The following is a 27,439-nucleotide window of genomic DNA, read 5'->3' on the forward strand; positions in this document are numbered from 1 at the left end:
GAGCGGGGGGAGCGGCGGGACCGCGCCCGCCCCCAGCCTCGCGGGGAGCTCCCCCGGGCCGCCCCGGGAACCTGCCGGGAGATGGGGCAGCCGCGATGGCTGGCTGACGGCGCCGGGCTGCAGTAGCTGACCGGTCCCGACCGCAGCCGGCTCGGCGGTGACAGCGCCGGGAGGCGGCGGCAGAGCCATGACCGACGCCAGCAACAGGAAGGAGGGCTTCAAAAAATGCCGGAGCGCCACTTTCAGCATCGATGGCTACAGCTTCACCATCGGTGAGAACTTTCCGCCCCTGTCCGACTGCTGGTCCAGGCGAACACCCCTTCCCGGGGAGGGAGCGCAGGGGCCGCCTGGGCCAGGTGTTCGCCCGATGGGGTTCGGGGTTCGGGGCTGTCCGCCAGGCACCCCCAGCTGGCTCTAGCCTGCTCTAACCTGCACCCCCCTAGAGCCCGTGTTCAGGATCACACTTTTCTGAACTGTTGGATTTTAGTAACAAAATCCAGCCGAGGAGGGATGGGCAAGGACGATGACAGAGGGATGGAGCGATGGAGATAGAAATTGGGGGGGGGGGGTCAGCGCCAGAAAGACCTGGACATGACAGACACCCAGAGACACACAGAGAGACAGACAGAGTGACCCTAATAGATACACCCAGACACCAGACACCCAGGTCAGAAATAGAGACAGAGGCTGCAAGGCAGACAGCAGGGAGACAGAATGGCAGAGACAGAGCAGAGATAAAAGGAAAGGAAGGTTAGCGAAAGGAGACCATTTAGAGGGTCTCACAGAGAGGCAGGACGCAGGCAGGCAGGCAGGCAGGGAGGGATGATATACATGTTCCTGAAATAGCTGAAATAAAGCCAGGTGCCCCCGAACTGTGTGTTGGGGCTTCCCTCAGCTGCCCACTGGACTCCCAGTGGGTCCCGCTTTCTTTCTGCTCCAACCCGTTCATATCCTCAGAAGCTGTACTCCAAGGGTCCCTTTGGAGGCCGAGCCTCTGAAGAGAGCTGTTTTTGATGCCCTTTCTGTTGGCCGCAGGCCTCTACTGTTCTGAGCCAACTTGCCGGGGGCCTTGCCTCTTCGTAGTCCTGGGAGGTGGGCAGTCCAGGGAGGCCCAGGTAGCGCCAGCCGGCTTCCTCACTGGAGTGTGGGCACTGGAGAACTGCAGGGCAGAGGCAGGCGCCTGGGAGCCGCCCTTGTGTTTCTGTTTCCCGGAGCACCCAGCTTACTGTGGCCTCAAATCTGGCCTGTACCCCAAAGCCTTTGAAAATGAGGGAGTATATCTGCGTGTTCCGGCTGTACTGCACCTGCTTGGAGGTGTGGCAGGAAAGTGCTAGGGGCAAGAAGAGACAGAGGATGAGGAGCCTGACCACTTCCACTCCTGGGGGAGTGGCCCAAGGTTTCTGGAGCATCAGCTGCACAGGTGCCTCCCCAAACACACCATATCTCATCCCTCACAGGCCTTGCCTGAGGTGTTCCTGCAGCCAAGGTGCCATGTCCCCCAACTCGGCATTGAGAAATATTGGCTGTCCTTTAGGTGCCTCTCCCTTGCTGCTCCCCCATTGCCTAAAATCCTGGGGAGTCCTCCATTAGAGCGCACACCCTTCCTGGAGTCAGTTCTGCAGGCACTAGTTGGTCGGTGGTCTTCCTGGCACTACAGCTTCCTTCAGGCTGACCCTGTGCTATCTGTCTTTCAGCCTTCAACAGTGAAAGGGTGGGGGGTGCTCCTGGAGTGTTTGCAGAAATGTATTACAAGTTGCCAAGGTCAAGAGCATTTCATTAAAAGGTCATTGTCATGTTAATATTGGTTTCCTTGACTCTGATGGGAAAACTCTCAAAAGTGATTTTTAAGTTTTATGTGGTAGCTCCTGCCAGATTTTGTCCTGCAAAAAAAATGTGGCTTCCTGCAGTCTGAGATCACTTTTCCTAATCCCTTCCCTCCACATTAGAAGTGACGCTCTAGCAGATTGGTGTGGTCTGGTACTCAGAAGGGATCCCACAGCGAGCTGGCTCCTTCAGGTGAGGTAGCTGCCACCTACCTGCCACGTTCAGACTGCTGGGCATTTGTTCATTCTCTTGTTTTCATCTATCCCCCTCTTTCTCTTCAACAAATGCTTACTGAATTTTTGATGTACATTCACAAACATATCAAAGTCAATCACTAAGCCAAACATGAGAAGCAGGGAGGGGGGAGGGAATGGGGCGGGAACTGGGGAAGGGCTAAATGAGGGATGTGTGCGTGTGTGCCTCTACCACCTCGTGCCCCATTAAGATGTAGGACTACAGTGCACCAATAATAAAAAAAAGATACAACTTAGCTAAATGTGTGCAAACATTCAATAAATGATAGCTGTGATTATTCCGGGCACTAAAGTAACATAATGGGGAGTTCATGGAGATGGACCAGACCTAAGATCTGTATTCAGGGAAGTTGTACTCTTGATTGACGTGATATATTCATATACAACCATTTTATAAAATAGAAAGTATTGAATGCATTAAGAGACATTTTAGGCCATTATAGACATTCTAGAAAATACAGGTAAAATAAAACACCCGTAATTTTACTACCCAAATGTTAAGATTTCTTATATTTACCTTCTCGTACTTTTTTGCATAGACAATTTTTTAAACAAAATGTAATTATAATATTTGGAAATTTAACAATATCTTCTTAGTTTTGTTTCCTGGTATATGTAAAGTAGTTATTTAATTAATCTCCTATTGTTGGCTAATATTTAGGCTTTTAATTATTTTTTTGGTACTGGAGATTGAACCCAGGGACATTCAACCTCTCAGCTATATCACTTGCCCTATTATATATTTTATTTTGAAACAAGGTCTTACTAAGTTGCTGAGACTGGCCATGAAGCTGCAATCTTCCTGTGTCAACCTTCCAAGTACTTGGAGTACAGGTGTGTACTACCATCCCCACCCATCCACGAGTATTTTTCAAGGATAAACTTGAAAAAGTAGAATTGTTTGGTTTAAGAGTACATATCTTAAGCCGAGCGTGGTGGGCACGCTTGCAATTCCAGCATTCGGGAGGCTGAGACAGGAGGATCGCGGTTCGCAGACAGCCTCAGCTACTTAGCGAGGCCCTCTGCAACTCAGTGAGACCCGGTTTCAAAATAAAGAATAAAAAATAGGGCAGGGGGTGTAGCTCGGAGGTAGAATGCCCCTGGGTTCCATCCCCAGACCCGCAAAAAAAAAAAAAAAAAAAAAGAGTACATATCTTTAGGAACTTTAAAACATAATGTTTAGCCACCCTCTGGAAATATTTACCAGTTTACACTCCCATCAGCAGTGTATCGTGCTCTCATGAAGCCTAGACATTATAACTATAAAAACGTTCCTAGTTTGAGAGGTGGCAGCTTATCCATAAGTTATTTACTTCTTTTGCAGAATTGCCTTTTTATTTCCTTTGACTATGATTTTCCTACAGGGAATTTTCATCATGAATTAATTTTCAAGTATATAATATACTTTTAAAGTACATATAAGTATTCTTACATATTTAAATATATAAAATATATAACATTTAAATGTAAAACCATATAAATATTTTTCAAGTATATTAAATACTTTTTTTGTGGTACTGGGGATGGAACCCAGGGGCATTTTACCTTCAAGTGACACTCCCAGCCCTATTTTTTATTCTTTATTTTGGAACAAGGCCTCACTAAGTAGCTGAGGCTGGCTGCGATCCACAATCCTCCTGTCTCAGCCTCCCAAATGCTGGGATTATAAGCGTGCACCACCATGCCCGATTTAAATATAATTTTGATGTATATAACATAAATTATGTATATAATCAATTATAAATTATATGTATCATTTAATTATGATGACTATATGTTAATTATTTTAATATGTTAATCATATAATAGTTTTACAATTGATATAGACCAATATGCATCATATATACATCATATGTATGTAATATATACATGCATACATGTGCATGCCTGTATGTTTGTATATACACATGTGTGTACATGTTGTATACATATAAAATACTTGCAAGTGCTGTGGATATTACACTTATTTCCTCCAAGCAGAGCACTAGTATCCTTGCAACATCTCTGAGTTCTCACTTTGAAAATGGACAGACTCTTTGTGACCCATACCCATGCTTGCAGGTAGTCTCCCTTCTGCCACTTGACAGAATACCCGAATGGTTCCTGGTGGCCCCCAGAACTCTCCTTTCTTCAGATGTCTGATCTTCTATAATTAGGAATCAACTCCTCTTCTAGTCTGTTAGTTTGCAAAACTTGTGGGGCAGAGGACTTTTCTAAAGGAGTCCACATGCTACTGGAGACTCGGGAAATTCTCACAGGGAAGGCCTCTGAGGACCACAGTGTAGAGAGAGGCTGGGCTCTGAGGGTGGGAGGTGTGAGCATCCCTCTGCCAAATCCCTGTTTTTGGGGTGCTCCTGGCTGGCTTTCTCTGCCTGAAAGCCCTTTTCTGGGATGACAGAAGATTCCCTTTGGGTCCTTTTTTTGTGGTACTGGGGTTCCTGGAAACCCTTCTACCTCCGGGCTACACTCCCAGACCTATTTTATATTTTTATTTGGAAACAGGGTCTCTTAAGCCAGAGAGGCTGGCTTCGAACCTGCACAATCCTCCTGTCTCTGCCTCTCAAGCGCGGGGATTACAAGTGTGCGCCACCACGCCCGGCCATGAGGATGCTTTTTGTAGTAGTCATGTTGGAGGATCTAGGGACAGACTCCACAGAATTTTGAGAGCAGGGCTGCAGCGGGGGCAGCCCAGCACAGCAAGGGATGGCCTCAGACACCATCTACGTCGTCCTCAGGGAGCAATCTTGCGAGGGTCCCTCTGAGAAAGGAAGCCTGCAGCCCCTGCAGCCCTTTATACCCCAGCTGCAGGAGATCTGGGGAACTGATGCCAAGGCTTCCTGAGAACAGGTGCCTCTCGTGGAGAGCATAGCTGTGGGGCGGGGTCCAGATCTCGCAGGTGATTTAGCCAGTTTACCCACTGCCTTTCACAGCAGCCCTGAAGGGTGGCTGCCGTTGACCCTCATTTGGGGAGAAGAAACTCCTAAGACTCTGAGGGGAAATAATTTGCCAGAAGTCGCGTAGGAAGTGGACAGCTGGGGCCAGTCCACCTCTCCCTGACCCCCCACTCAGCCGCTGCCTCCCTCCCACGCTGCCTCTCACTTAAGTTTTCTGCATGAGCCTTGGGACCAACCTGTCATTCTATGAAGAGAGACCAGGAAGTTTCTCGGGGCTGCTGAACCAGCCCAGACTGGAGCGAACCCAGAAGGAGACTGGAGCTGTGCCTGAGGTGGGCAGGTCCCTGTTCCCTGGAGGAAGCAGGTAAAAGGAAGGGGCTGTTACTCAGCCTCTTGCAGGGCTCCGGGGCCAGCACTCCCATGGTCCCAGGGCAGGTGGCTTTGTGTTCTCTTTAAGTGGCAGTCTCAGGTCATGAAGTGGGTTTGTGGTCCAGGGGTCTTGGAGACAAATGGTGTTCTGTGTGCGGGAGCACCATTAAGAGAGTCTTCCGCGCACCGGGAAGTTGAGGTTGTCACTGCTGCACCTGCACAGGATCAACACCAGCCGAGTCCGTGGTGTAAAAGTTATGTGTGGTTTGTGCAGTAGGGATGTGTGAATGAACATCTGAATGGCGAGAAGCGGGAGTCGGTGGGGCACTATCTTGTTTTTCTCACAATCTTTCCTTGTCTCTTGGTTTGGATATTTGGGATTGTTTTTTCTTTCTTTCTTTCTTTCTTTCTTTCTTTCTTTCTTTCTTTCTTTCTTTCGTGGTACTGGGGTTCCTGGAAGCCCTTCTACCTCCAGGCTACACTCCCAGACCTATTTTATACTTTTTTATTTTTATTTTTTGTTTTTGTTTTTTGTTGTTGTTGTTTTGTTTTTGTTTTTTTGGTGGTACTGGGGTTCTTGGAAGCCCTTCTACCTCCGGGCTATACTCCCAGACCTATTTTATACTTTTTTTTATTTTTGGAAACAGGGTCTCTTAAGCCAGCGGGGCTGACTTCCAACCTGCGTGATCCTCCTGTTTCTGCCTCCCAAGCGCGGGGATTACAAGCGTGTGCTACCACGCCCGGCTTATTCTTTATTTTAAAACAGGGTCTCACTGAGTTGCAGAGGGTCTCACTAAGTAGCTGAGGCTGTCTGCGAACTGCGATCTTCCGGTCTCAGCCTCCCAAATGCTGGGACTATAAGTGTACGCCACCATGCTTGGCTCTGGGATTGGTATTAAGTGGATTTACAGGTTCTCATTTTCTCCCCAAGGCTGCCTGAGGTATAATAAACAGAAAAGAAAAGAAAAGAAAGCTCCCCTCCCCTTGCAAAGGAAGTTTTGTCTGTAACAAAACAAAAGCACCTTTTTTTCTTGTCAAACCTCCTAGGTGGGTCTCATTCCCTCTCCTTTTCTTTCTTTCCATACTCCTCATTTTATACAGGAGAAAATGGGGCCCAGGAAGGGCTTTTTTCTTTCTTCCCGATAGTGGTGCCAAGCCTGACTACAGGCTGAGGGACGTGAAGGTGGTGGGTGTGTGGCAGAGAGGCTGCTTTCTTCAAAGATGGTGGTGGAGCCAGGCCTGCTGGTGCACACCTATAATCCCTGTACTTGGAAGGCTGAGACAGGAGGATAGCAGATTTGAGGCCAGCCTTAGTAATATAGCGAGACTCAGCAATATAGCACGACTCAGGAATTCAGCGAGACCTTGTTTTAAAATTAGAAAATAAATAAAATAAAATAGGGCTGGGTATAGCTCAGAGGTGGAATGCCCCTGGGTTCAATCCTAGTAACACACACACACACACACACACACACGGAGGGGGGAGAGAGAGAGTGAGTGAGTGTAGTGTTGTGGAAAATCCTGTTTTGAAGAGGTGTTGTTAACAGAGGGATGTGTTTCCTATGGCAACCTCCACTGGCTCTCTTGCCCTGGGTTCTCCTTGGCTTGTCTCAGAGGAGGAAAAACAAGGGCCCCTAGACAGCAATCGGAGGCCCGAAGGGCTGGGAGGGAGGGTTTCTTGACCCGCCTTGGGCTGCCGGGAAGGGGACCTTAGCCAAGGAGGAGGCCTGGGTGCAGAGAGGTGGCTTGGTGGCCCTCACTGGCGGTGTGTCCCATGCTGTCGCCCAGGAGAAGTGGCTTCCTGTGGTGCCTATGGCTGGGGACTTCTCGGCCCTCGCTGACCTCTGCCCCCTTGGATAAGTGTCTTATCCGTCTTCTCTCTGCCTGCTTCTCTGGCCAAGTGGGGGAAAGACATTTGGGCCTTGTGTGCTTGGATGGGGTGATGATGAGGGTGGAGGGGAGAACCTACTAATAAAGACCCAAAGTAAAATATAGCAATTCCCCTTGTCCACAGGGGCTCCACTCCAAAGCCCCAGTGGATGCCTGAAACTGTGGAAAGTAATGGACCCAGATATACCTAGATACCCAAGCTGGTTTTTCCTATACGTACATACATACCTATAATAAAGTTTATATTATAAATTAGGCACAGTAAGAGATCAACTATAACTACTAATAAAATATAACAATTATGACAGTATACCACAGTAAAGCTATATAAAGGTGGTCTCTCTCCTGCAAAATATCTTCCTACACCGTGTATACTAAGGAATAGGTAGTATAGACAAAGGAGAGACGGACATCCGGGCTGGATGGCAAGATTTTTATCATGCTACTCAGAGCAGAGCAAGTTAAAACTTACGCCTTGTTCCTGAAAATTTCCACTGGATATTTTTGGGCCGTGGTTGGCTGTGGGCAGCTGAAGCCTTCAGAGTGGGAAGCTGCAGATGAGCTTCTGCGCTGTAAGGCTACCGCCCCGTCCTCATTGGCCTATTTCCCTCCCCTCGCTCACGCTCCGGGCAGACTGGAGCCAGAGTCAGGCGGGCGGCGTTGGGTCTAGGGAGGAGCCACGCAACCTGGGGCTTGCTCTCCGTTCTGCCTGTCTTCCCCCATGCTGCACCCTGGTCAAGGCCCTCTGCCCCTTGGCCTGAGTCTCCTCATATGTTGAGTGGGGAGCGGGACCCTTAGCTTCGGAGCCGTGGTGAGGATCATGGAAACAAAATTGCTCTGTTGACCTGGAGATGCCCTTCACATTCTTCTTGTTGGTAGAGAAAAGTTAGTACTGGTGACCGTGTCCCTCTCTTTATGGCTTTGCACTGCAGCCAAGAGAAACCACGTCTGGAGGAAGCAGGCTCCGACCACGGGACAGTAATTGCCAACAGCAGTCGGAGTGTGTGGCTTTGGGGTGTGTTATCTGAAGTGTCACATTTGTCAAGAGAAACCCTGGGCTCTGGAGTCATGTGAAGAGTTATCATGCCAGCCACGCAAGTTCTCAGGCCAGCCCGAGCCTTGTTTTACCTCTAGGAATAAACGGGACCAGAAACCCTGTGTCTGTGCCGTGTCTCTTCCCTTCACTTGGAATCTGGGTGCTAGCAGGGCTGGAGCTGGCTGCAGGGGTGGAGGGTCACTGTGTGAGCCTGACAGGCTGTGGTGCTGTCTCTGGGGCAGGGGACCAGGTGCTGGCCCATGACACTAGATTGGAGAAAGGGCAGAGTGTGCACTGGGCACGCTCCTGTCCTCCACAGGCCGATGGGCTTCCTGAGGCCACACACCATGCTGACAAGCCTAGGCGGGCTCAAAGGACCTGGGCAGAGTCCACCTGGCGCCGCGAGGAGGATGGGCATGGTAAGGAGGGCAGCACTGCAGGATTGACAGTCCTGAGGCTGGCTTGGGGATCTGGCTGGGGCACAGCAGGAAAAGGGGCCAGTGTGTTAAATGGGAATTTGTAGAGTTGGGAATGTAATGACCTGTGGAGTTAGGGACTTGGGGTTCGAGTCCTGAGCACCCTCTTCCTTTTCTTATGATTTTAGAGAGACGGCCAACCTGTTTCCTAAGCTATAGAATGGACATAGTAAGCAGTATCTCCCTTGCTGGGCTGGGGACTCAAGTGAGATGCTTCGGGTGAAGCTCCTGGCAAGGTCGGGACATTCACTGGGCCCAGTAGGCACAATGCTCAGGACACAGTATTTTTAGAAGCCTGCGAAAATACTTTAGTTTCTTTTAAAATCAGAAAAATAGACCTATAAGTTAAATAAAATCGGTACTGGGGATTGAAGTGAGGGACATTCTACCTCTGAGCTACACCCCCAGCTCTATTTTTTTTTTTTTTTTTTTGGTGGTACTGGGGGTGGAAGCCAGAGGCTTTCTATCTCCAGGCTATATTCCCAGACCTATTTTATATTTTACTTGGAAACAGGGTCTCACTAAGTTGCTGAGAGCCTCACTAAGTAGCTGAGGCTGGCTTTGAACCTGTGAGATCCTCCTGTCTCAGCCTCCCAAGCGCGGGGATTACAAGTATATGCTACCATACCTGGCTACTCCTAGTCCTTTTTAAAAGCTTTTGTTTTGAAACAGGCTCTCACTAGGTTGCTGAAGCTGTCCTTGAACCTGTGATCCTCCTGTACTCAGCTTCCCAAGTACTGGGATTACAGACGTGTGTAAAATAAATAAGCGATTGCTAGAGATCTGCTGTGCAACATCACACCTATAGTGCAGGTAAAGTTTTTTTTTTTTTTAAGAAGGGAGATCTACTGTTAAGTGTTTTTTTTAATACCAGAAATAATAAAAAGGCAAGCCATTTATAATATTAATATATTTTTCTTCATATAGATGCAATCCTAAGAAACACTTAAAATATTTAGACATTATTTTTATGGAAGAAGGAACCCATAAAGGCAAACATGCCTAGGGCTCATGAAAATCATAATGTGGCCTTGGCCTCTATAACTCTATAGCACATTCTAGACAATTGCTGGCTAGTATCATTGGTACATTAATAAACTTTCGCTGCATATAGCACTGAACTAGGTACTGAGGAAGGACATGGGAATCGTAAGGGGAAAACATAGCTTAGCTGTGTGTGGGAGACTCACGCTGGGCTCAGAACCCAAAGAGGGAGTCGCTCCTTGCCGACTTGCCCTTCAGTCCTGAGCAAGTCAGTTAACATGGGCCTCAGTTTCTCTGTCTGTAAATAAATTGGTTCAGTAAGGATATCTCTGTGGTTGTTGACACTCCCCAAAGCAGAGAGATTTTGATTTGAGTGCCAACTGCCACCCCTAGACCTGGGAGCCAATGAAAAGTCTTTGCAGAGTTTGCAGCAAAGGGGAAGCAGATTGCTAGTAGGACTCATGAAGAGCTCAGAGTCAGAATTATGCTTGAGGTAGGTATCCTAGGCTCTGTCTGTACAGCCTTGTGCAGCTTTTATACTCACAGTTTCATTTGGTCTTCACTGAGCTAGACCTAAGCAGACCAAGGGCAAGTCACAGTGTAGCTGAATGGCCTTCCAGCTATATCCAATCCCAGAGGGAAATGAGGGGGCCAGGGGGAGATTTTTCAAGGGTTCTTGCTTGGGTGCAGGCTTAGCTTCATTCTGTGTGATGTGCAATTTTTGTGACTTCAATTCATGTTAGTAGATTTGGTTATTAGGAATAACCATGATAATGGATAAGAGATATGGCAGTACTGTGCTTGGGTTTTGCTCAATGAATTTGTACTGGGTTTGAGAGGCGGTATGTGTAGAAGTTGGAAGCATCGAATCTGGAGCTTGACCACCTTGCTTTGAATGTTGGCTTCACAGTGTATTCTCAGCTTGTGATCTTGAACGAGTTACTCAGCCTCTCCATATTTTAATGTGTTCCTCTGTTAATGGAGATAATTATATTATCTACCTCCTAGGGTATTGGAGGAGTAAATGAGGTGATATAGCCAAGCACTCAAGACTGCACCTGGGATACAATAAGCTCTATATTGCTTGTAACAATATTTTTATTATCACTTATTTGTGATTATTTCCTCAATGTCATTAACATCAAAATAATAGCCAGCTCTGAGTCCTCCTCCGAATGTGCTTGAACCTGCTTTGAACCTGCTTGATCAGATACCCATCTGTACTGTTCTTTGAAAAGTTGTAAGGATGACTTTGGTCTTCTGCTCTTTGTTGCTCAGTATTGACATTTTCTACCCAAAGAAATTAATTTTTGTGTCCTTGGTGTTGACCTCCTGACCTTGTATGTGCTAGATTTTTGGTGGGCCTCCAAGTACCTATATCTCCTCATCCAGTTAATCATCTTTCAGGAGGTGTCAAATGTGAGGGTTTGGCGAGGCGGGCCCCTTGCCACCAGGCTCTTGTGGGATGGTGAGCTCTCCCAGGCTGGATGCCAGGCAGGGAGGAAAGTGAGACAGGAAACCCGGGCTCTAGACCTCGCTCTGGCGCTTCCTGTTCATGGCCATGTCGAAAGGTGATCCACCTCTTTGAGCCCAGGCCCTCATTAGTAATGGTGATAGCAACTTCTTCTTTTTTGTTGTTGGGAGGATTTAATAGGGCCAGGAACATGGGAGCCCAGCACGCTGTAGGCATCTGATAATTGGTAGCTGCTGGCTGTGAAGATGGAGAGATTCTGAAGTCCGAGAGCAGGCAACACTCCAAGAGCCACAGCTGCTTCCCTGGATGATGCTCACCAGCCTGCCCCCACTGCCCTGGACGGTCACTTATGTCAAGCGGGTGTGGCTGCAAGGCACTCTTTATTTCAGGGTAGAATTTCCAACCAGTCCAGAGACCTGGAGTGCCTGTCACCCTGCAGCCAAGTGCTCCCAGCTGGGGCTGGGTAATTGGTGCCAGCTGCCTTGGGCAGAGCCAGTTATCACTTCCTGTGCTGCTGGCGGGGGGTTCTGGAGTGTGCTGGGAGCTTGGCCTGAGGACCAGGTCTTCCCTGAGGAGCCCAGGGTGGGCTTGGCGACAGAGCTGTTGGGAGTTAGTTGGTTTGCACTTAGTAGAGGGAAATAGCTGCTGGTTGGAGGTTCAAACCCCTCACGGTTCTGTCTGTGAGCTCAGGCCATGTGTGCTGCTGCTGAGGTTGTTTTCTTTTGAGAGAAAATCATGTTCATTGATTTGCCGACTTCTGCCCTTTCTCTCTCCTCCAAATGGCTGTGCTTCCTCTTTTGATAACTTAGGTTGGAGTCCGTGGACTTGGAGGAGGAAATAGGAGAAAGACTTGGACTTGCATATCACCAGAGACTACCAGCGAGCAGAAGAGGGCTTTTTAGAGACAGTATAATTCAGCTTTTACAAGTTGAAGTTAGACAGATGCAGAAATGACTTGCCCAAAGTCAAGCTAACGAGGGAGGTTTCAGTGCAGTTCAGCTCCGAAGTTCTCTCTAGTTTTTTTATTTTGAATGCTATGTTAGACCTGTTGAATTATATATATACGTATTTCTCCCCAGCTGCCTTGGTTCTTGAAGACCATTTAAATCAATTATTGTGGTATAAATGGTGGAAAAATATTCCTTCCTTATTTTTGGACAAGCCAGAAGTTGAATTGCTAAGCTCTGATGTTTACCATTGATAAGATCCTTGACCACTATTTTTTTTATACCTTTCAGAATCTCATTTCCTCATTCTTGTAAAGTAGGAATAGTCATGACTACACATGAGTGACAGATGTCTCAGGAAGGAGACCACTGAAGGTGCTGTGCAGAGTTGAGTGTTCCCCTTCCTTTCCTTACTCCCTGGTTCATGCCAAATGTGAAGGTATTTCAGCGGGCTTAGTCGTTTATCCTATCATCTCCAGCCCTTCAGAACTTTCTGCTCTCTGAGAGGCCCCAGGTAAAAGCCAGTGTTGTTCCCTTTGAACCCAGGGAGCCACATTAACACAGTAAGACTTAAGCAATGAGTGGCAAAGTGGACGGCTTTCTATTTTAAAGTCATTAGTTTACAGTTTCCCAGAGAGGCCCACTGTGTCTAATGACTCATTTTTCTTTGCAAGTTATTTAGATTTTCAAATTTTGTCAAGTCAGTAAATATCCAAGGGGATTCCAGCATCTGAGAGAGGGAACCAGCTGGATTCTTCACTGAACTCGATCCTACCCATCTGCCGGGCCCCCGGGAAACCCAATTTTCCAACAAGGTGCACTTTCTTCCTTTCTTATCTGGGTCGTTCATGAGGCCAACTGTGAGACAGTGAGTAAAGTTCAAAGATGCAGAATTCAGTCCAGCTGTGTTAGACTTGGTGGCTGTTCCAAAGGTGGGGGTTTATGCAGTCATTAGGTAAGGGCTTTCCCCCACGTTGATGCCAATGATCACAACTGGGACCCGCTTTCCCAATCATCATCTCAGCTGCTTCTACCAAACACCCTGTCGGATCTCTCTGATTAGCTCTATTTTACTGCTGTAAAGGAACTGGTTGGATAAGGAAATCTCAGTAGTTGCTACCACTTCCTGAAGGAGGTGAGCTGTGTGCCTGGAAGGTCTTTCTGGCCTTCTCAGATCGGGGAGGGTTCAGGGAATGGCTAAGTGGAACTGAGGTTCCAAGAAGTCAAAGTGACTTGTTTCAGAACAATGACTCGAATGTAGTTCCTACAGTTCAGGCATCTGAACTAGAAATCTGGGAACCATGTTCGCCTCCTTTCCCTGAGGCCCCTCCTCCACTTCATTTCACTGCTATTCACGTTGTATAGATTTTCCGATCCCGTTACCCTCTAAAACCCTCTAGTTTGTAGGATCAGGCCCATGCTCCCAGTAGGGTGCACAGATTTCTCCTGACCTGGTCTTTGCTTTGGTCTGGGCTCCCGCCCTGCCTGCCCAGGGGCTTGGGTCACTCATTTGGCATCTCTGTGGATGTGTCACCATGTGGCAGCTCAGTGTTAGGCACCAGGGATGCCATGCAGACAAGTACAGAGCAGCCGTGATCTCAGGGTATCCACAGCTCAGCACAGTCTGTGACCATTAGTGGGCTAGTCTCTGAGGGCAAGCTTGGTGCTGGGGGTATCCGGCACTGTGATGGAGCCTGTCTGGGTTTGCGGTGGGCTCCCTTGATGAAGGGCATGGGAAGAGGAGTGGAGAGTGTCCAGGTGGGGCAGATGGACTATGCAGTGGACCTGTGGCTGGAAGGTGGTTTGCGGAAGTGTGGATGAGGCGGAGGCTTGAGGGGTGAACAGAAGTCTGACTATGTGAAGGTCTGTGAGGCCAAGGTTTTGGTCTTCGAGGAGAGTGGAAGACAAGGAACCACTTCAAGCAGAGGAGACATGATGTGCTTTGTGTTTGTAAAATACTCTGTTCTGTGGCGAACCAGTAGATATTTGTTGAATGTTCTTGATGTCATGTAATAAGTAGCTAATACTTTGTGTTTGATATTCCTGCTCTGTATCTGGGTCTCCCTGCATCCTTCCGAGCAATCATTTTCTCTTTGGAAGAAACCAGACATATTACAGGCCGCCAGAGCGGTCGGTGGTCCTTGGGGGATGGAAGCCTTCTTCCTTTTTCTAATAGCTTAATTGATTTTTTAAAATGAAAATGAAGATAGCATTAGTCATTTTATTTGCCTGTAAAAGTGATCCATATTCATTTAAGAAACTTACAAAAGAAAACCTCATTACCCAGAAAAGCTGCTGTTAGCATTCCTATCCCCGTTTAAATGAGAATCTATAGTATTGCTATTTAAATGGGCTCATACGCGTTGCTCTGTGATCTGGTTTTTAAGATTTCATCATCCGTGTGCATTTGACGTTACGTAGCTACTTTCTAACTCAATGCTGAGGCCCTCTCTTATGCTCTGATCAGCTTCTCTGATCCTGAGTGCCCACAAGCCAGGTGAAATTTTTCTGAGTGTTTTATAGTATGTTTGGAGCAATGGTGTCTTGCCAATGAAACACTCACACTCATTTTACACACACACACACACACACACACACACACATTGCATATACTTATTCTCTCTCTGGCATTGAACCTAAGTAGCTCATTTAATTCCCATTTTTCTGATTAGGAAATGAAGGGGTTTCCAGGGAAGTAGAGGTATATATGAGACGGGGCAGGAAGCTCTAGCTGTCTTAGAGGAGTTAGGAAAAGCTTGGACTCAGTTTTTCCACTGTTGTTTCCCCTCCGTTCCCCTTCCTCCTCTTCCCCTCCTCCTCATCTTCTTTCCCATTTCTCTTCTCTTTCAAATTTATTGAGATAGGATTTACATATAAAATTCCCCCATTTTAAGGGTTGCGATCAACAATTTTGAGTAACTTTTCAGAGTTGTGTAATTATCACCTTGTATATGCACTTCATTCAGTTTTATTTTGAATAGTATCCCAATATATAAATATATACATTTATTTATCCATTCACCAACTGATGGATACAAATTGTTTACGGTTTGGGACTATTATGAATAATGTTGGTATAAACATTTATGTACAAGACTTTATGTAGACATATGTGTTTGACCTTTTGGGTAGATTCTTAGGAGTGAAATTGGGGGATCATATGGTCAATGAATGTAACTTTTATGGAACCACCAAATTTTATTTAAAGTGGCAGCACAATTTTACAATCCTACCAGCCATGTAAGAGAGTTCTGACTTGAGTTTTAATGAAGTAGGAACCAGCTAGATCTCAGATACTGCCAGGGCAGGGCTGGCTGTGTAGGAACCTAACGGGATCTTGTGAAGGGTTTCTGGGCCCCGTGGGAGAGTCTGATTCTACATCTGTGGGATAGGGCCCAGGTGTGCGCATTTTGAGAAAGTTCTCTGAGCTACTTATGCAGACTTGTGTAGAAATTGCTGAGCTAGAAAGGTTGGGGATGGGATGGATGGGGAAAGAATGGGAAACAGGAGGAGACATACTATGTGTAAGAACAGCATATGTTCACATGATAGAGATCAGTGAGGAGACCACTTAGTTCACTAACCTATCGAGTTTTCCATGATTTTTTTTTTCTGTACTGGGGATGGAACCCAGGGGTATTCTACCTCTGAGCTACACTCCCAGCCCCATTTTTATTCTTTATTCTTTTTTATTTTTTGTGGGTCTGGGGATGGAACCCAGGGGCTTTTGACCTCTGAGCTACACCCCCTGCCATATTTTGTATTCTTTATTTTGAAACAGGGTCTCATTAATTTGCAGAGGGCCTCACTAAGTAGCTGAGGCTTGGCCGTGAACTGCGATCCTCCGGTCTCAGCCTCTCAAATTTTGGGATTAAAAGTGTGTGCCACGATGCCTGGATCTATTCTTTATTTTGAAACAGGGTCTCGCTGAGTTATAAAGGGCCGCACTAAGTAGCTGAAGCTGTCCACGAACCACAATCCTCCTGTCTCAACCTCCCTGATGCTGGGATTACAAGTGTGTGTCACCATACCTGGATTCTATGAATTTTTTTTAGGGGAACTTTTTTGAGTACAAGGCACTATGCTAAGAGCTTCGTGTTTAATTTTCAACAAGACTTTTGCCTCGTTATTATGCATAGTTTACAGGCAAAGACATAGACTTAGGAGATTAGATTGTGGGGTTGGAACTTAAAACCAGTCCTGTCTGGCTCCTTCCAGGATGACATCTGCCCCTGCTCTATGCAGAGCCCTGTGTTCAAGTGGCACTACCTGAAGAGGGTCTTGGGATTTCATATTCATTGAAGGAGAATTCATTATGCATTCTATTACTGCAGTGGATTCTCTGCCTGGCTCTGCAATCACTGCTATTTGCCCTTTCCTCTGGTAGGTTAGAGGCATATAACATTTTCTCTAATCGAAATGAAAATATCTAAAGGTACTAAGGAGATGCAGAATAAGATGCCTGAAACACCTTGAGGCTTTAGTTTACTTGGGCTTCAAAAAGTCCTCTGCTTCTCCCCCCTCACTCCCATCCCCGTCGATCGGGCTGTTGCTTCTACTGACTGTGTGGAAACTTTGACCCTGCATGCCTGGGGCCTGTCAGTCTGAGCTCTACAGAAATGGAAGATTAAGGGCTCTCTGTGAATCAGACGTTGGAGTTTGGTGGTAGGCTGTTTTCAGAGTCGGGCGCGTGATGAAGGAAAACTTATAGTAATTACTGAGCAGATGCCCTTAATGAGCTCTCTGCTGGATTCCCAGCTGGCACCAAGAGCTCTACATTGGGACAGGAGTGTCAAAGTCACTGGATCATTATGTGACATCACATCCTCTCCTTGTTGTCATAGCAGCTGCAATCATCCCCAAGAAAGCGTCCCTCAGGGTGATGGCAAGCCACGTCTTTTTCCATTAATGAGAACCACAGTGCTTCCATCCATGCCAAGGAGAAAAAGAAACAGCATGCCAATGCTCTTTGAAAGAAGAAAACGCTTGATAATGTCAGCACCACTACTACTATTGTTATTATTTTGACAATTATTATGCTAGTTGTATATATTGAGTGTGGAAAATTTTATAAAATAAAGATGGGCATTCTCCTCACACAAAATCCTACCTGTAATATCAACATGTAGAGAGAACCACTGTTTGTGTGTGTGTGTGTGTGTGTGTGTGTGTGTGTGTGTGTGTGTGGTGCCGATTGAACCCAGGGGTATTCTATCTCTGAGCTACACTCCAGTCCTTTTTAAATTTTTTTAAATTTTTATTTATTTATTTATTTATTTATTTATTTATTTATTTATTTTTGGTGTGTGTGATCCTGGGGGTGGAAGCCAGGGGCTTTCTACCTCCGGGCTATACTCCCAGACCTATTTTATATTTTATTTGGAAACAAGGTCTCACTAAGTTGCTGAGAGCCTCACTAAGTAGCTGAGGCTGGCTTTGAACCTCTACAAACCGCAATCCTCTGATCTCAGCTTCCCAAATGCTGGGATTACAAGTGTGCACCACCATGCCAAGCTATGTTTTCTTAACTATCCGTAAAGTTGAAAGCTTTCCCCCCATGTGTTAACTGATCATCTATATTCCTTTTTTAAAACAACACATTCCTGCCTTTCCTTATTTTTTCTATTGTGTTTTTTTTCTAATTTACACAAAGTTTTTATATATTACACTTTTAAATCTTCTTGACATTTGCTGCAAATAACTTTCACAGTTTGTAAGTATGTCTTTTAACCTTATTTGGGTTCAAATATTCAATTTTTAAATAAAAAGATCCACTTTCTGATCACTTATGGCTCATGTTTAAAAAAATCTTCATTGGAGAGATTATATAATTATGCATCAATATTTTCTTATAGTACTTTATTTTTATTTTTATATTTATGTCTTTAATTTGACAAAATGTATCTTGTGATGAGGTAAAGATTTAGTCTTGTCTCCTCCCTAAATGTATGCATTTATTCTTCACTGATTTAAATATTAATTTAATAATAATATTATTATTAATATTCTATTCTTTCAGTCTTTTCCTTCTGTGGTGCTATTTAGTTATTGAAACTTTCTGATATATTTTAACAATCAATATGACAAGACTGACTATACTCATTCATTTTTCAGTGGTTTATTTTTTAAAACTACTTTTATATCTCACTGCCAGTCACTGTCGTGACTTTTGTGGAATGCTTATTTTGTTTTAATCTTTGGGTTGTTGGGTGACAAATTCAAGAAATGTCTGAAATTGACTCTGTATCTTAAGAACTCATGGGTCTGAAAACCCTTTTCTAACGTGGCAGATAAGCTGATGACATAAAGTTGCTGTAACATAACTTCTTTTTCATCAAAATGACATAGGCATTGAATCAGTATCATGTTGGATTTAGTCTGTTATTAGATAAACTTGAATATTGTTTTTTTTTAGTTTTTTAAGGCAACCTGACTGGGTGTTTATAGGTTTTAAAAATTAATTTTATTTAAAATGCACCCTGTGGTGAAATAGTTTTGCAAGCCTGTAAGTAGACTTGAGTCTCTTTTAATGGACATTTATAGAAAAAAATCAAAGACCCAATAAATTTGCTTATGCAGTTCAAGTGAGAGACAATTTCTTCCATTATATCTTTGATTATTCTCTTTTATTTTCTCTGAGTTCTCTTTTGATAATATCAGTTATCCTCAGGTTGACACTTCATTCTCTTTCTTTTATAACTAGTCATTTTAATTTCCATATTTATTCCTGCTGCAGTCTAGCAGAGCTTAGGAAATCTGTTTTCCATACCACTAAATGAATTTTCTTTAGCATCAATTCAGCTTTAAAACTATTTCTAATGTGTAAAATTCTTTCTTTCTTTCTTTTTTAATTTTTACTTTTTATAAGTGGAAGATATTGCGAGTGGTGTACTTTACATTGTGCTTCATGCCCTCCCCCCTCCCTTTCCCTACCCCCCAATAGAGAGTGTCCAGGTTAGTCATGTTGTATTTATGCTATGACCCATATTCATATGTAGCTCTTCCATTGAACAATCTCAGCTTTCTTCCTCTCCTATCCTTTCGTTCAAGCTTTGCTGAGATTTCCCCTCCATCATCTGGAGTCCCTCTGGTATTACCAATACTCCCTAGCTTGGACATATTAGAGAAAACTTATGTCCCTTCTCTTTCTGTGTTTGACTGATCTCACTTAACATAATGTTCTCTAGTTCCTTCCATCTTCTTTCAAATGCTATTATTTTATTCTTTATAGCTGAATAGAATTCCATTGTGTGTATTTCCCATAATTTTGCAATCCATTCATCTGTTGATGGAGATCTAGGTTGGTTCCGTATTTTGGCTATTACAAACTGTGCTGCTATGAACATGGGTATGCATATGTTAACGTAGTTCTCTGATTTCAACCCCTTTGGAAAGATACCCAGGAGTGGTATAGCTGGATCATATGGTGTGAATCTCTTCTCAAATTTCTAAGGAATCTCCATACTGATCTCCATAGTGGCTGAACTACTTTGCACTCCCACCAACAGTGTAAAAGAATTCCTCTTTCCCCACATCCTCACCAGCATTTGTTGTTGTTTGATTTCTTTGTTTGCCACGCTGATTGGGGTTAGATGGAATCTCAGCGTAGTTTTGATTTGCATCTCCCTGATGGCCAGTGATGTTGGACATCTTTTCATGCATCTATTGGCCAATTGTATCTCTTCTTTTGTGAAGTGTCTAATGTGTAAAATTCTTCTGTAATTGCACTTTTAGTTTTTTGGATTCCTTCCTCTTCTCCTCTGTTTTTTTTTTATGCAACTTCTTGTCATTTAACTTCCATTTTGTGTGTTTCTACGTTTTTATAGTCATATAGTCTGATGCGGTTTTTACACTGGGGACCGTTGGTGGGCAGTGCTTCTTGTGTGGCTTCCCACTGTCATCAGGCATCACCTGGGCCTCATGTCCCACCACAGCAGCCCCTTCTGCCTCTTCCCAGTGCCTGCGTCTCTGGCACTCTCAACATGGAGCCATGATTCCCAGTAATGTTGCTGTTAGGGTTCATCTGAGACAAATGTACTGTGTGGCCGTAAAGTCTCTGCTCACCCATGTTAGTATTGTATTTTCTAGAATTTGTGGGTTTTGTTTAGATTTGGAAGAGACATGGTGAAGGGGGTAGAGGATTAATCTAGGGGAACAGACCTGAGGCTGAGTGATGAAAGGAGAGGTTTAATCTGAATATCTCTCCCTTTCTCTCTCTCCCTCCCTCCCTCCCTCCCTTTTTCTCTCTCTCCCTCCCCTTCTCTCTCTCCCCCTCTCTCCTCCTCTCTTTCTCTCTCCCTCTCTTTCTCTCCCTTTCTCTCCCCCTCTCTCCTCCTCTTTCTCTCTCCCTCTCTCTCCCTTTCTCTTCCCTCTTTCCCCTCTCTTTCTCTCCCCTTCTCTCTCCCTCCCTCCCCTTCTCTCTTTCCCCTCCCTCTCCCCCTCTCTCTCCCTTTGTCTCTCTCTCCCTCCCTCCTTTTCTCTCTCTCTCCCCCTACCTTCTCCCCCCCCACCTTGCTCTCTCTCTCTCCTTTAGCCTGTGGTCTGTTTTACTCAGCAAAGCCAGACTGTGTCAAGAGCAGACGCCTCAGCTATTGTTTTAATCCAGTGCTGTCAGTTGCTCCCAGGTTCTAGTATTAGTCTATGGTCAGCTTTAACTTTTTTACCACCTGTTTTCATTTTCTGTGTCTGCATTGCCATTTATGGGACGTTATAAGACGTTAGGGATATGTGGCTTTATACCATTTTGGGCCAGAGGCATCGTATTTGATTTTATAAGATCTATATAAAACTTTTTAAATGCCCATTGGCAATCTGTGAAGGCTGTACAACCGAGGTTTACAGAGGATTAAAATAGCTAGTCATATTTGAGGAATGTCGTGTTTGGCTTTTTGTGGGAAGACTTGGCAAGCATGCGGTTGTTTGATGCCGTGGGACGAAGGGATTCTTTTCCTCTGTGAATGAGTCCAGGAGCAGAATAGTGAGCAACTGGCTTATAAACGCCAGGATGCTGCTCCTTCCGTTCCAGCCAAAGCCTCAGCCCCAGCTCCTTCTTTCCCCAGATGATGGTGGTGGCATACGAGTACCTGATGCTTACTGAGTGGTTCTTATGGACAGGCACTGAGTCAAACTTTCACGAAGCTCATTTAATCCTCACAGCAGCCCTGTACGATACTTCTTATCAGTATTATTTTTTTTCCCTATGGAAAACATTAAGCCACTCTGTAAGATCACAGATCTTGCTTCCCAGTGGCAGAGTGGAAATCTAAGCTCTCTGGTTCCAGAGCCCTAACTCCTAACCACCGGACAGGATAGTTTCTCAAAGCAGCTGCCTTTCTTGGAACTACCAACCCTCTTCCTAGATGCCAAGACTCCTTTCAATCCCTGAACTATAGGATTTAGTGTCTGTTTGCTTTTGGGTCAAAATGGCTGCTATCTGTGTTAGTTCAGTAACTGAAGACGATACGACATTTGGGTGATACAGTATGGCTTTTTCTCATTTTGAGTCATGATTAGCTACCAATTAATATCTAGGTAGAAAAAAGCCCTATAGTCATTTGTATTAATCAGATCTTCATCACTAGAACAAATACCTGAGATAATCGTCCTATAAAGATAAAAGTTCTGGTGTGGCATGGAGGTGCATGCCTGTAATTCCAGTTCTTGGGAGGCTTAGATGAGAGGATCACGGGTTTGAGGCCAGTGTTTGGTAATTTAGTGAAACCCTATTTCAAAAAAAAAAAAAAAAAGAGGATAAAAAAAAAAGGGCTGAAGGTATAGCTCAGAGGCCAAATCCCCCTGGGTTTTGGCCAATCTCTCTCTCTCTCTCTCTCTCTCTCTCTCTCTCTCTCTCACACACACACACACACACACACACACACACGCACGAGTAAAACTAATACTAATAAGATAATGATACACTAATAAGAAGTCTTTTACTCTGGCTCCCTGTTTAGAAGCTGCTGTTGCACCAGAGCTGTGACAAGGTGACAGTCATTAGTGGAGGTATATGGATGGTGGAAAGAAACTGCTTCCCTCATGGCTGGGAGCAACGAGGAAGAGGAAGGGTCTGGGGGCTCGCTGTCCCCTCAAGGCTCCTCAGTGGCCTAAAGGCCCCATTGGGCCCTCCCTCCCACCTCTCACTAGCACCACTTTGGGGAGCTCCCCTCTGTCACATGGGCCTTTGGGGACACTTAGATCAAGTTATATCATCTCTCAAGTCTTGTTTATTCTTAGTTTTGTCAGTCATAACCTTGTCTTTGTCTTAGTTTACTTTGCTATAAAAGGGTCTGACAAACTTATTTTGTACATTTATAGCAAAAGTTAGAGCACCAATATATAATATTTATAACGTGCTTGGTATAAAGTAAATGATCCATTAATCTAGTGATTTTGATTTTACTAGTGTTAGTCATAATTCCATTTTCTACTTTGATTATGGCCATTTATACCACAAGTAAATGAAAATATGTTTTCATTTTCACAAATTAGATATTAAGTTTCAGTTGTCACAAAGTTCAAAAGTTTGTCAATTTGATGAACTAGTATTATCTACAGTTTCAGGGTCCTACTGAATGAGCATGGCTATGCACCACATCATAATGTTGATGAATTTCCCGGATGTTTTTACCTGTTGCTAATGATATCTTGTCTTAGACATTCAGTTAGACACACGAACAGGTGATTTATCCAGTCTCCCTGGTCATAGCATTGGGAGTGTACATACAATGAACCACAAGAGAAACCACACATCTACTTCACCTCAGTGTCTTGCCACCACAACCTGCGTACAGGGGGCAACCACAAAGACTTAGGGCTTTGTCTTTTCTTTATTTCTTTGTTTGATGCTAAACTCTTCCCTAAAACATATTTTTGATTTCACTGGTGTGATGTTATGATATATATATGTGTGTGTGTGTGTGTGTGTGTGTGTGTGTGTGTGTGTGTGTGTGTTCTGTTCTTTGTGCATGGTTTCTGGGTTCTAACTCCCTTCCCAAGGCAGGCCATAGACACTAGGATTTCTCTTCCCCAAGGTGAGTCATAGAAACTCCAACTTCCTCAGCCTTTCTGTCTTGGAGCTGGCCATAAGAAATTCTCTAAACCACTTTTTCTGGTAGCAGGTTGTAATGCTCTCATTTGAGAAGAGAGGGAGGCCCAGAAGAATATGAACAGAAAGCCTTGCTAGGTTTCTCCACGCAGCCTCCTAGCATTAGATATCAATTAAATCTCCAGGATCTGAAAGGACAAGGGTCACAGAGCTTCCAGACAGCCAGGCATGATGGATGCCCATGATGCCCAGAGAGGGTGCTGAGCTCCAGGCCCTTCCCCCAGGCAGTATCCATCATTCCTCCTTTGTAATACCCACCACAATAAACTCACAAGGTAAGTAAGTGTTTCCCTGAGCCCTGTGAGCTGCTTGAGCAAGGTGATTGAACTCGAGGAGGGGTTGTGGACACCCTGACTTATAGCCAGTTGGTCGGAAGTGCAGTAAAACTACCCCAGGTTTGCAATTGCCACAGGAAGTTGGCAGAGGATGGCATGGTCCTGGGTACTGAGCCCTCAACCTGGGCACTGAGCCCCCAACCTGTGGGACCTGACTTCATCTCCAGGTAGACAGTGTCAGAACAGCATTGGATTAGAGGACACCAGCTGGTGTCTGCTGCTGCAGAGTTACTTGCTTGCAGGTAAGGAGAACTCCCTGTATCTCTTGAGGTCACCAAAAGCATCCATTTTCATCCGCAGAGGAAAATGGAGTTTTCCCAACACAAGTGGCTCCTCACTTGTTCTGTGAGGTTTACTGAGGCAGTCCAAGCTGTGGGCTGTGGAGAGAGAGGCCACTAGCACGAGTGACTGGGCAGCCGACGAGCCTGCAGGAACTCGCACTTGCTTGTTCACAAGGCCCGTGGATGTCAAGGGGTGGCAGCGCTGGGCACATGCATACTGTGAGGAGTATTTTTTCTTTTTTATGTACCTTTATTGGTGCATTAGAGTTTCACATCATAAGTCACAGCGATAGTGACATAAATGCATACAGCGCTTGGTGGGCTTTCCCAACTACCAACTGGTTATAAATCGGGGTGTCCACAACCCCTTCTCAGGTTCAATTACCTTGCTTGTGCAGCTCCCAGGACTCAGGGAAATACTTACCTTGGTGGGTTTGTTGTAGAAGGTTTTACAAAGGAGGAATGCTGGATACTGCCTGGAGGAAGGCCTGGAGCTCGGCGCCCTCCCTGGGCTGTTCTACGCCATTGTCCCCTCCCCCACACAGGGTACTGAGACTGACATTGATATTCTCACATATAACGTAATGTCGATGGAAGTGATCCCTCATTGATTCTTTCTCCATCTCCCCTGTCCTAGACCACCTCCTGGGCTCCACTGAAGTTCATCTAATTATCTAAGGCCCCTTTGTATCCTGATTACTCCCCGGCTTCTGGCATATGAGAGAAAGCACACAACCCTTCACTCTCTGTGACTGGCTAATCTCACTTTTTTGGCAAATTTAAAAAAATGCATCGGTGCACTGTAACCATACATCTTCATGAGCTACAGAATGGTGGAGGCACACATGCACCCATCACTCACTCAGCCCTTCCCCAGTTCCCACCCCGTTCCCTCCCCCTCCCTCCTTGTCATGTTTGGCTCAGTGACTGACTTTGATATGTTTGTGAATGTACATCATGCACATTAGGGAATTGTCCTCTTCCCCCGCCCATCTCCCCAAGGCCACCTTATTTACTCATCTAAGTTTTCTCCTTCTTTGTCTATATGACCCATTTTCTCCCTTCGCATATTGGGGAGGACATTGACTTTTCATTTTTTGTGACTGGCTAATATCACTTAGCATAATGTTCTCCAGTTCCATCAATTTCCCTGAAAATGACATAAGTTTGTTCTTCTTTATGGCCGAGTAAAATTCTGTTGTGTACATATCCCATAGTTTTGTAATCCATTCGTCTGTAGATGGACATTTTGACTGGTTCTATAATTTGGCAATGGTGAATTGTACAGCTATAAACGTAGATACGCATGCATTAGTTCGGTAGTTTGGTTTTATTCTTGTGGGTAGATACCCAGAAGTGGTATTGCTGGTTCATCCTCCATACAGTTTTTCTAAGTGGTTACACTAATTTGCAATCCCATCAACAATGTACTAGAGTTCACACTTCTTCATACCTTCCCCGGCATTTATTGCTGTTTGGATTTTGAATGATTGCCATTCTCATTGGGGTTAGGTGAACTCTCAGGGTAGTTTTGATTTGTATCTCTCTGATTTCTAATGATACTGAACATTTTTTCATATATCTATTGGCCATTTGAATTTCTTCTTTCTGTGAGCTTTATTCAAAATTATTTTTTTCTTTTCTTCATTTTAAACTAAAAAATACAAGGTGTTCAGGTCTCATCTGATAAAATGTGTGAACTTATACTCACTGCTAGCATAAGAAAGGGTTCCCATATGGAGGGAACTATTGGCTTTTAGCACTGCAGAAGGATTAGTGGGAGCCCATCTGACTTCAGGTCATAAGTTCTGGATTCTAGTCCTAAATATGTTTCTCTAACTATGCGACTTTGAGCAATAATCTCCTCAATATGGACCTAAATTTTTTTTTTTTGTGGGTCTGGGGATGGAAACCCAGTGGCATTCGACCTTTGAGCTACCCCCTACCCAATTTTGTATTCTTTATTTTGAAACAGGGTCTCACTAAGTTGCAGAGGGCTTTACTAAGTAGCTGAGGCTGTCCATGAACCGTGACAGGTCTCAGCCTCCCGAATGCTGGGATTACAAGCTTGAGCCATCATGCTCGGCTTGGACCTACATTTTTCATCTATAAAAGGAAGGAATTTAATTCTGTGAGTCGTTTTTAAAGGGTTCTGCAGAATTCAAGGGCCTTGTAGAGGCACTTGAGGAATTGGGTAAACAATACACTTTTAACTTTTAAACACTATTATATGTGTACACTTGTTTTATGGAACATACGGGTTTTCTTTTACATACTGACAATTGTACAAACATACTGATTTATGTTGCAAAATGGGTCATTTTTCTAGTAATTATTGGAATGAAGCTTTCAGTTTACTTGAAGAGTATACTGAGATTGCAGGGTGAATAGCACAGCTCATCCCTACTTACAACTTCCTCCCTGCTTGGAAGTAGCCATCAGGATTTTTTCAATCCTATTAACCAATGCATGACAGAGAAATACAGTGACTGCTGAAGTGGGCCTAGTACACAGCCATCATCTTTCCCTCTGACTTGAAATTTTCTATGTTCAGCAAAAGAGCACCAAATTGATCTCCCTTTATAATAAATATAAAAGGGTTCTGTGTACTATTTCATTTGAGTAAAACATTCTGCTAAAAATGTTTGAAACATGGTACTAGATGTTTTGAAAACGCCTTCTAGCTCTAGAAGTCTGCTGAGATTTAACTGGCCTTCCTGGTGTGCGTTGGTGGACATTCTTTGGCACACATTCCTCCATCTCTTTTGCAATGAAAATGGTGCTCACATCCTGCTCTGAAAGCACTGGAAATGAGACAGCAGCTGGAGTTCTGTGGGAACCAGTGTTTTTAGAATTGAGACACTTTTACATTTGATTTCTCTGAACTAGGCTGGCACCAGAATTCTGGTGTTGACACAGCTGGTTTCATTGGTGAATTAACTGTCTTCATGCTGACCACAGACCAAGTGACAGTAGCCTCCCCTTTCCATGGGGCTTCATTCTAAAGTGTCCAGTGGATGCCTGAAACTTTGGACATACTCTCTTTTTTCTGTACATACATACCTATGATAAAGTTTAATTTATAAGTTAGGTACAGTTAAGAGATTAATAATACAATAGAACAGTCATAATAGTATACTGTAGTAAAATTGCCAGCATCACTACTCTTGCCCTTTGGAATCATTAAAAGTAAAATAAGGGGTGTACTCATTCGAGTCCCCCCCTCCATGCCAGTCTAGTATAGAGCTGTACCTATCCTCTGTATTTCTATCTTTTAATAAACTTCTTTAAATCTTCAAAAAAAAATAAGTAAAATAAGGGCGTCATGAACCCAAGCACTGCAGTCCCACAGTGGATCTGATAACTGAGATGGCTGCTGAGTTCTGATCAGTAGCAATGCAGGTAGTGTGGCTATTCTGGACAAAGGGGTGACTCACAGCCTGGGCAGGTGAGGAGGGACAGTGAGACATTTCATCACGCTATTCAGAATGGCATGCAGCTTAAACCTACTAATTGTTTAGTTCTGGAATTCCCCGTTTAGGATTTTCTGCCCATGGTTGACGATGGTAAC

At 44.7% G+C, this 27,439-nt stretch overlaps 1 protein-coding gene across 2 annotated transcripts in view; it reads left to right on the plus strand.

Moving 5' to 3' along the window:
• Positions 1-187: 187 nt before the first annotated feature.
• PDE1C (phosphodiesterase 1C) overlaps positions 188-27,439 on the plus strand; it is a gene marked incomplete at both ends in the record, with an annotated part of 503,660 nt that continues 476,408 nt past the window's right edge. For both annotated transcript variants that reach the window (XM_080701934.1, XM_080701935.1), the window contains one exon: positions 188-272. In XM_080701934.1, coding sequence (XP_080558060.1) covers positions 188-272 — 85 coding nt within the window. The remainder of the gene's footprint in view (positions 273-27,439) is intronic.

This window comes from Muscardinus avellanarius (assembly GCF_963383645.1).
Source record: "Muscardinus avellanarius genome assembly, chromosome: 9".
Classification (NCBI taxonomy): Eukaryota; Metazoa; Chordata; class Mammalia; order Rodentia; family Gliridae; genus Muscardinus; species Muscardinus avellanarius.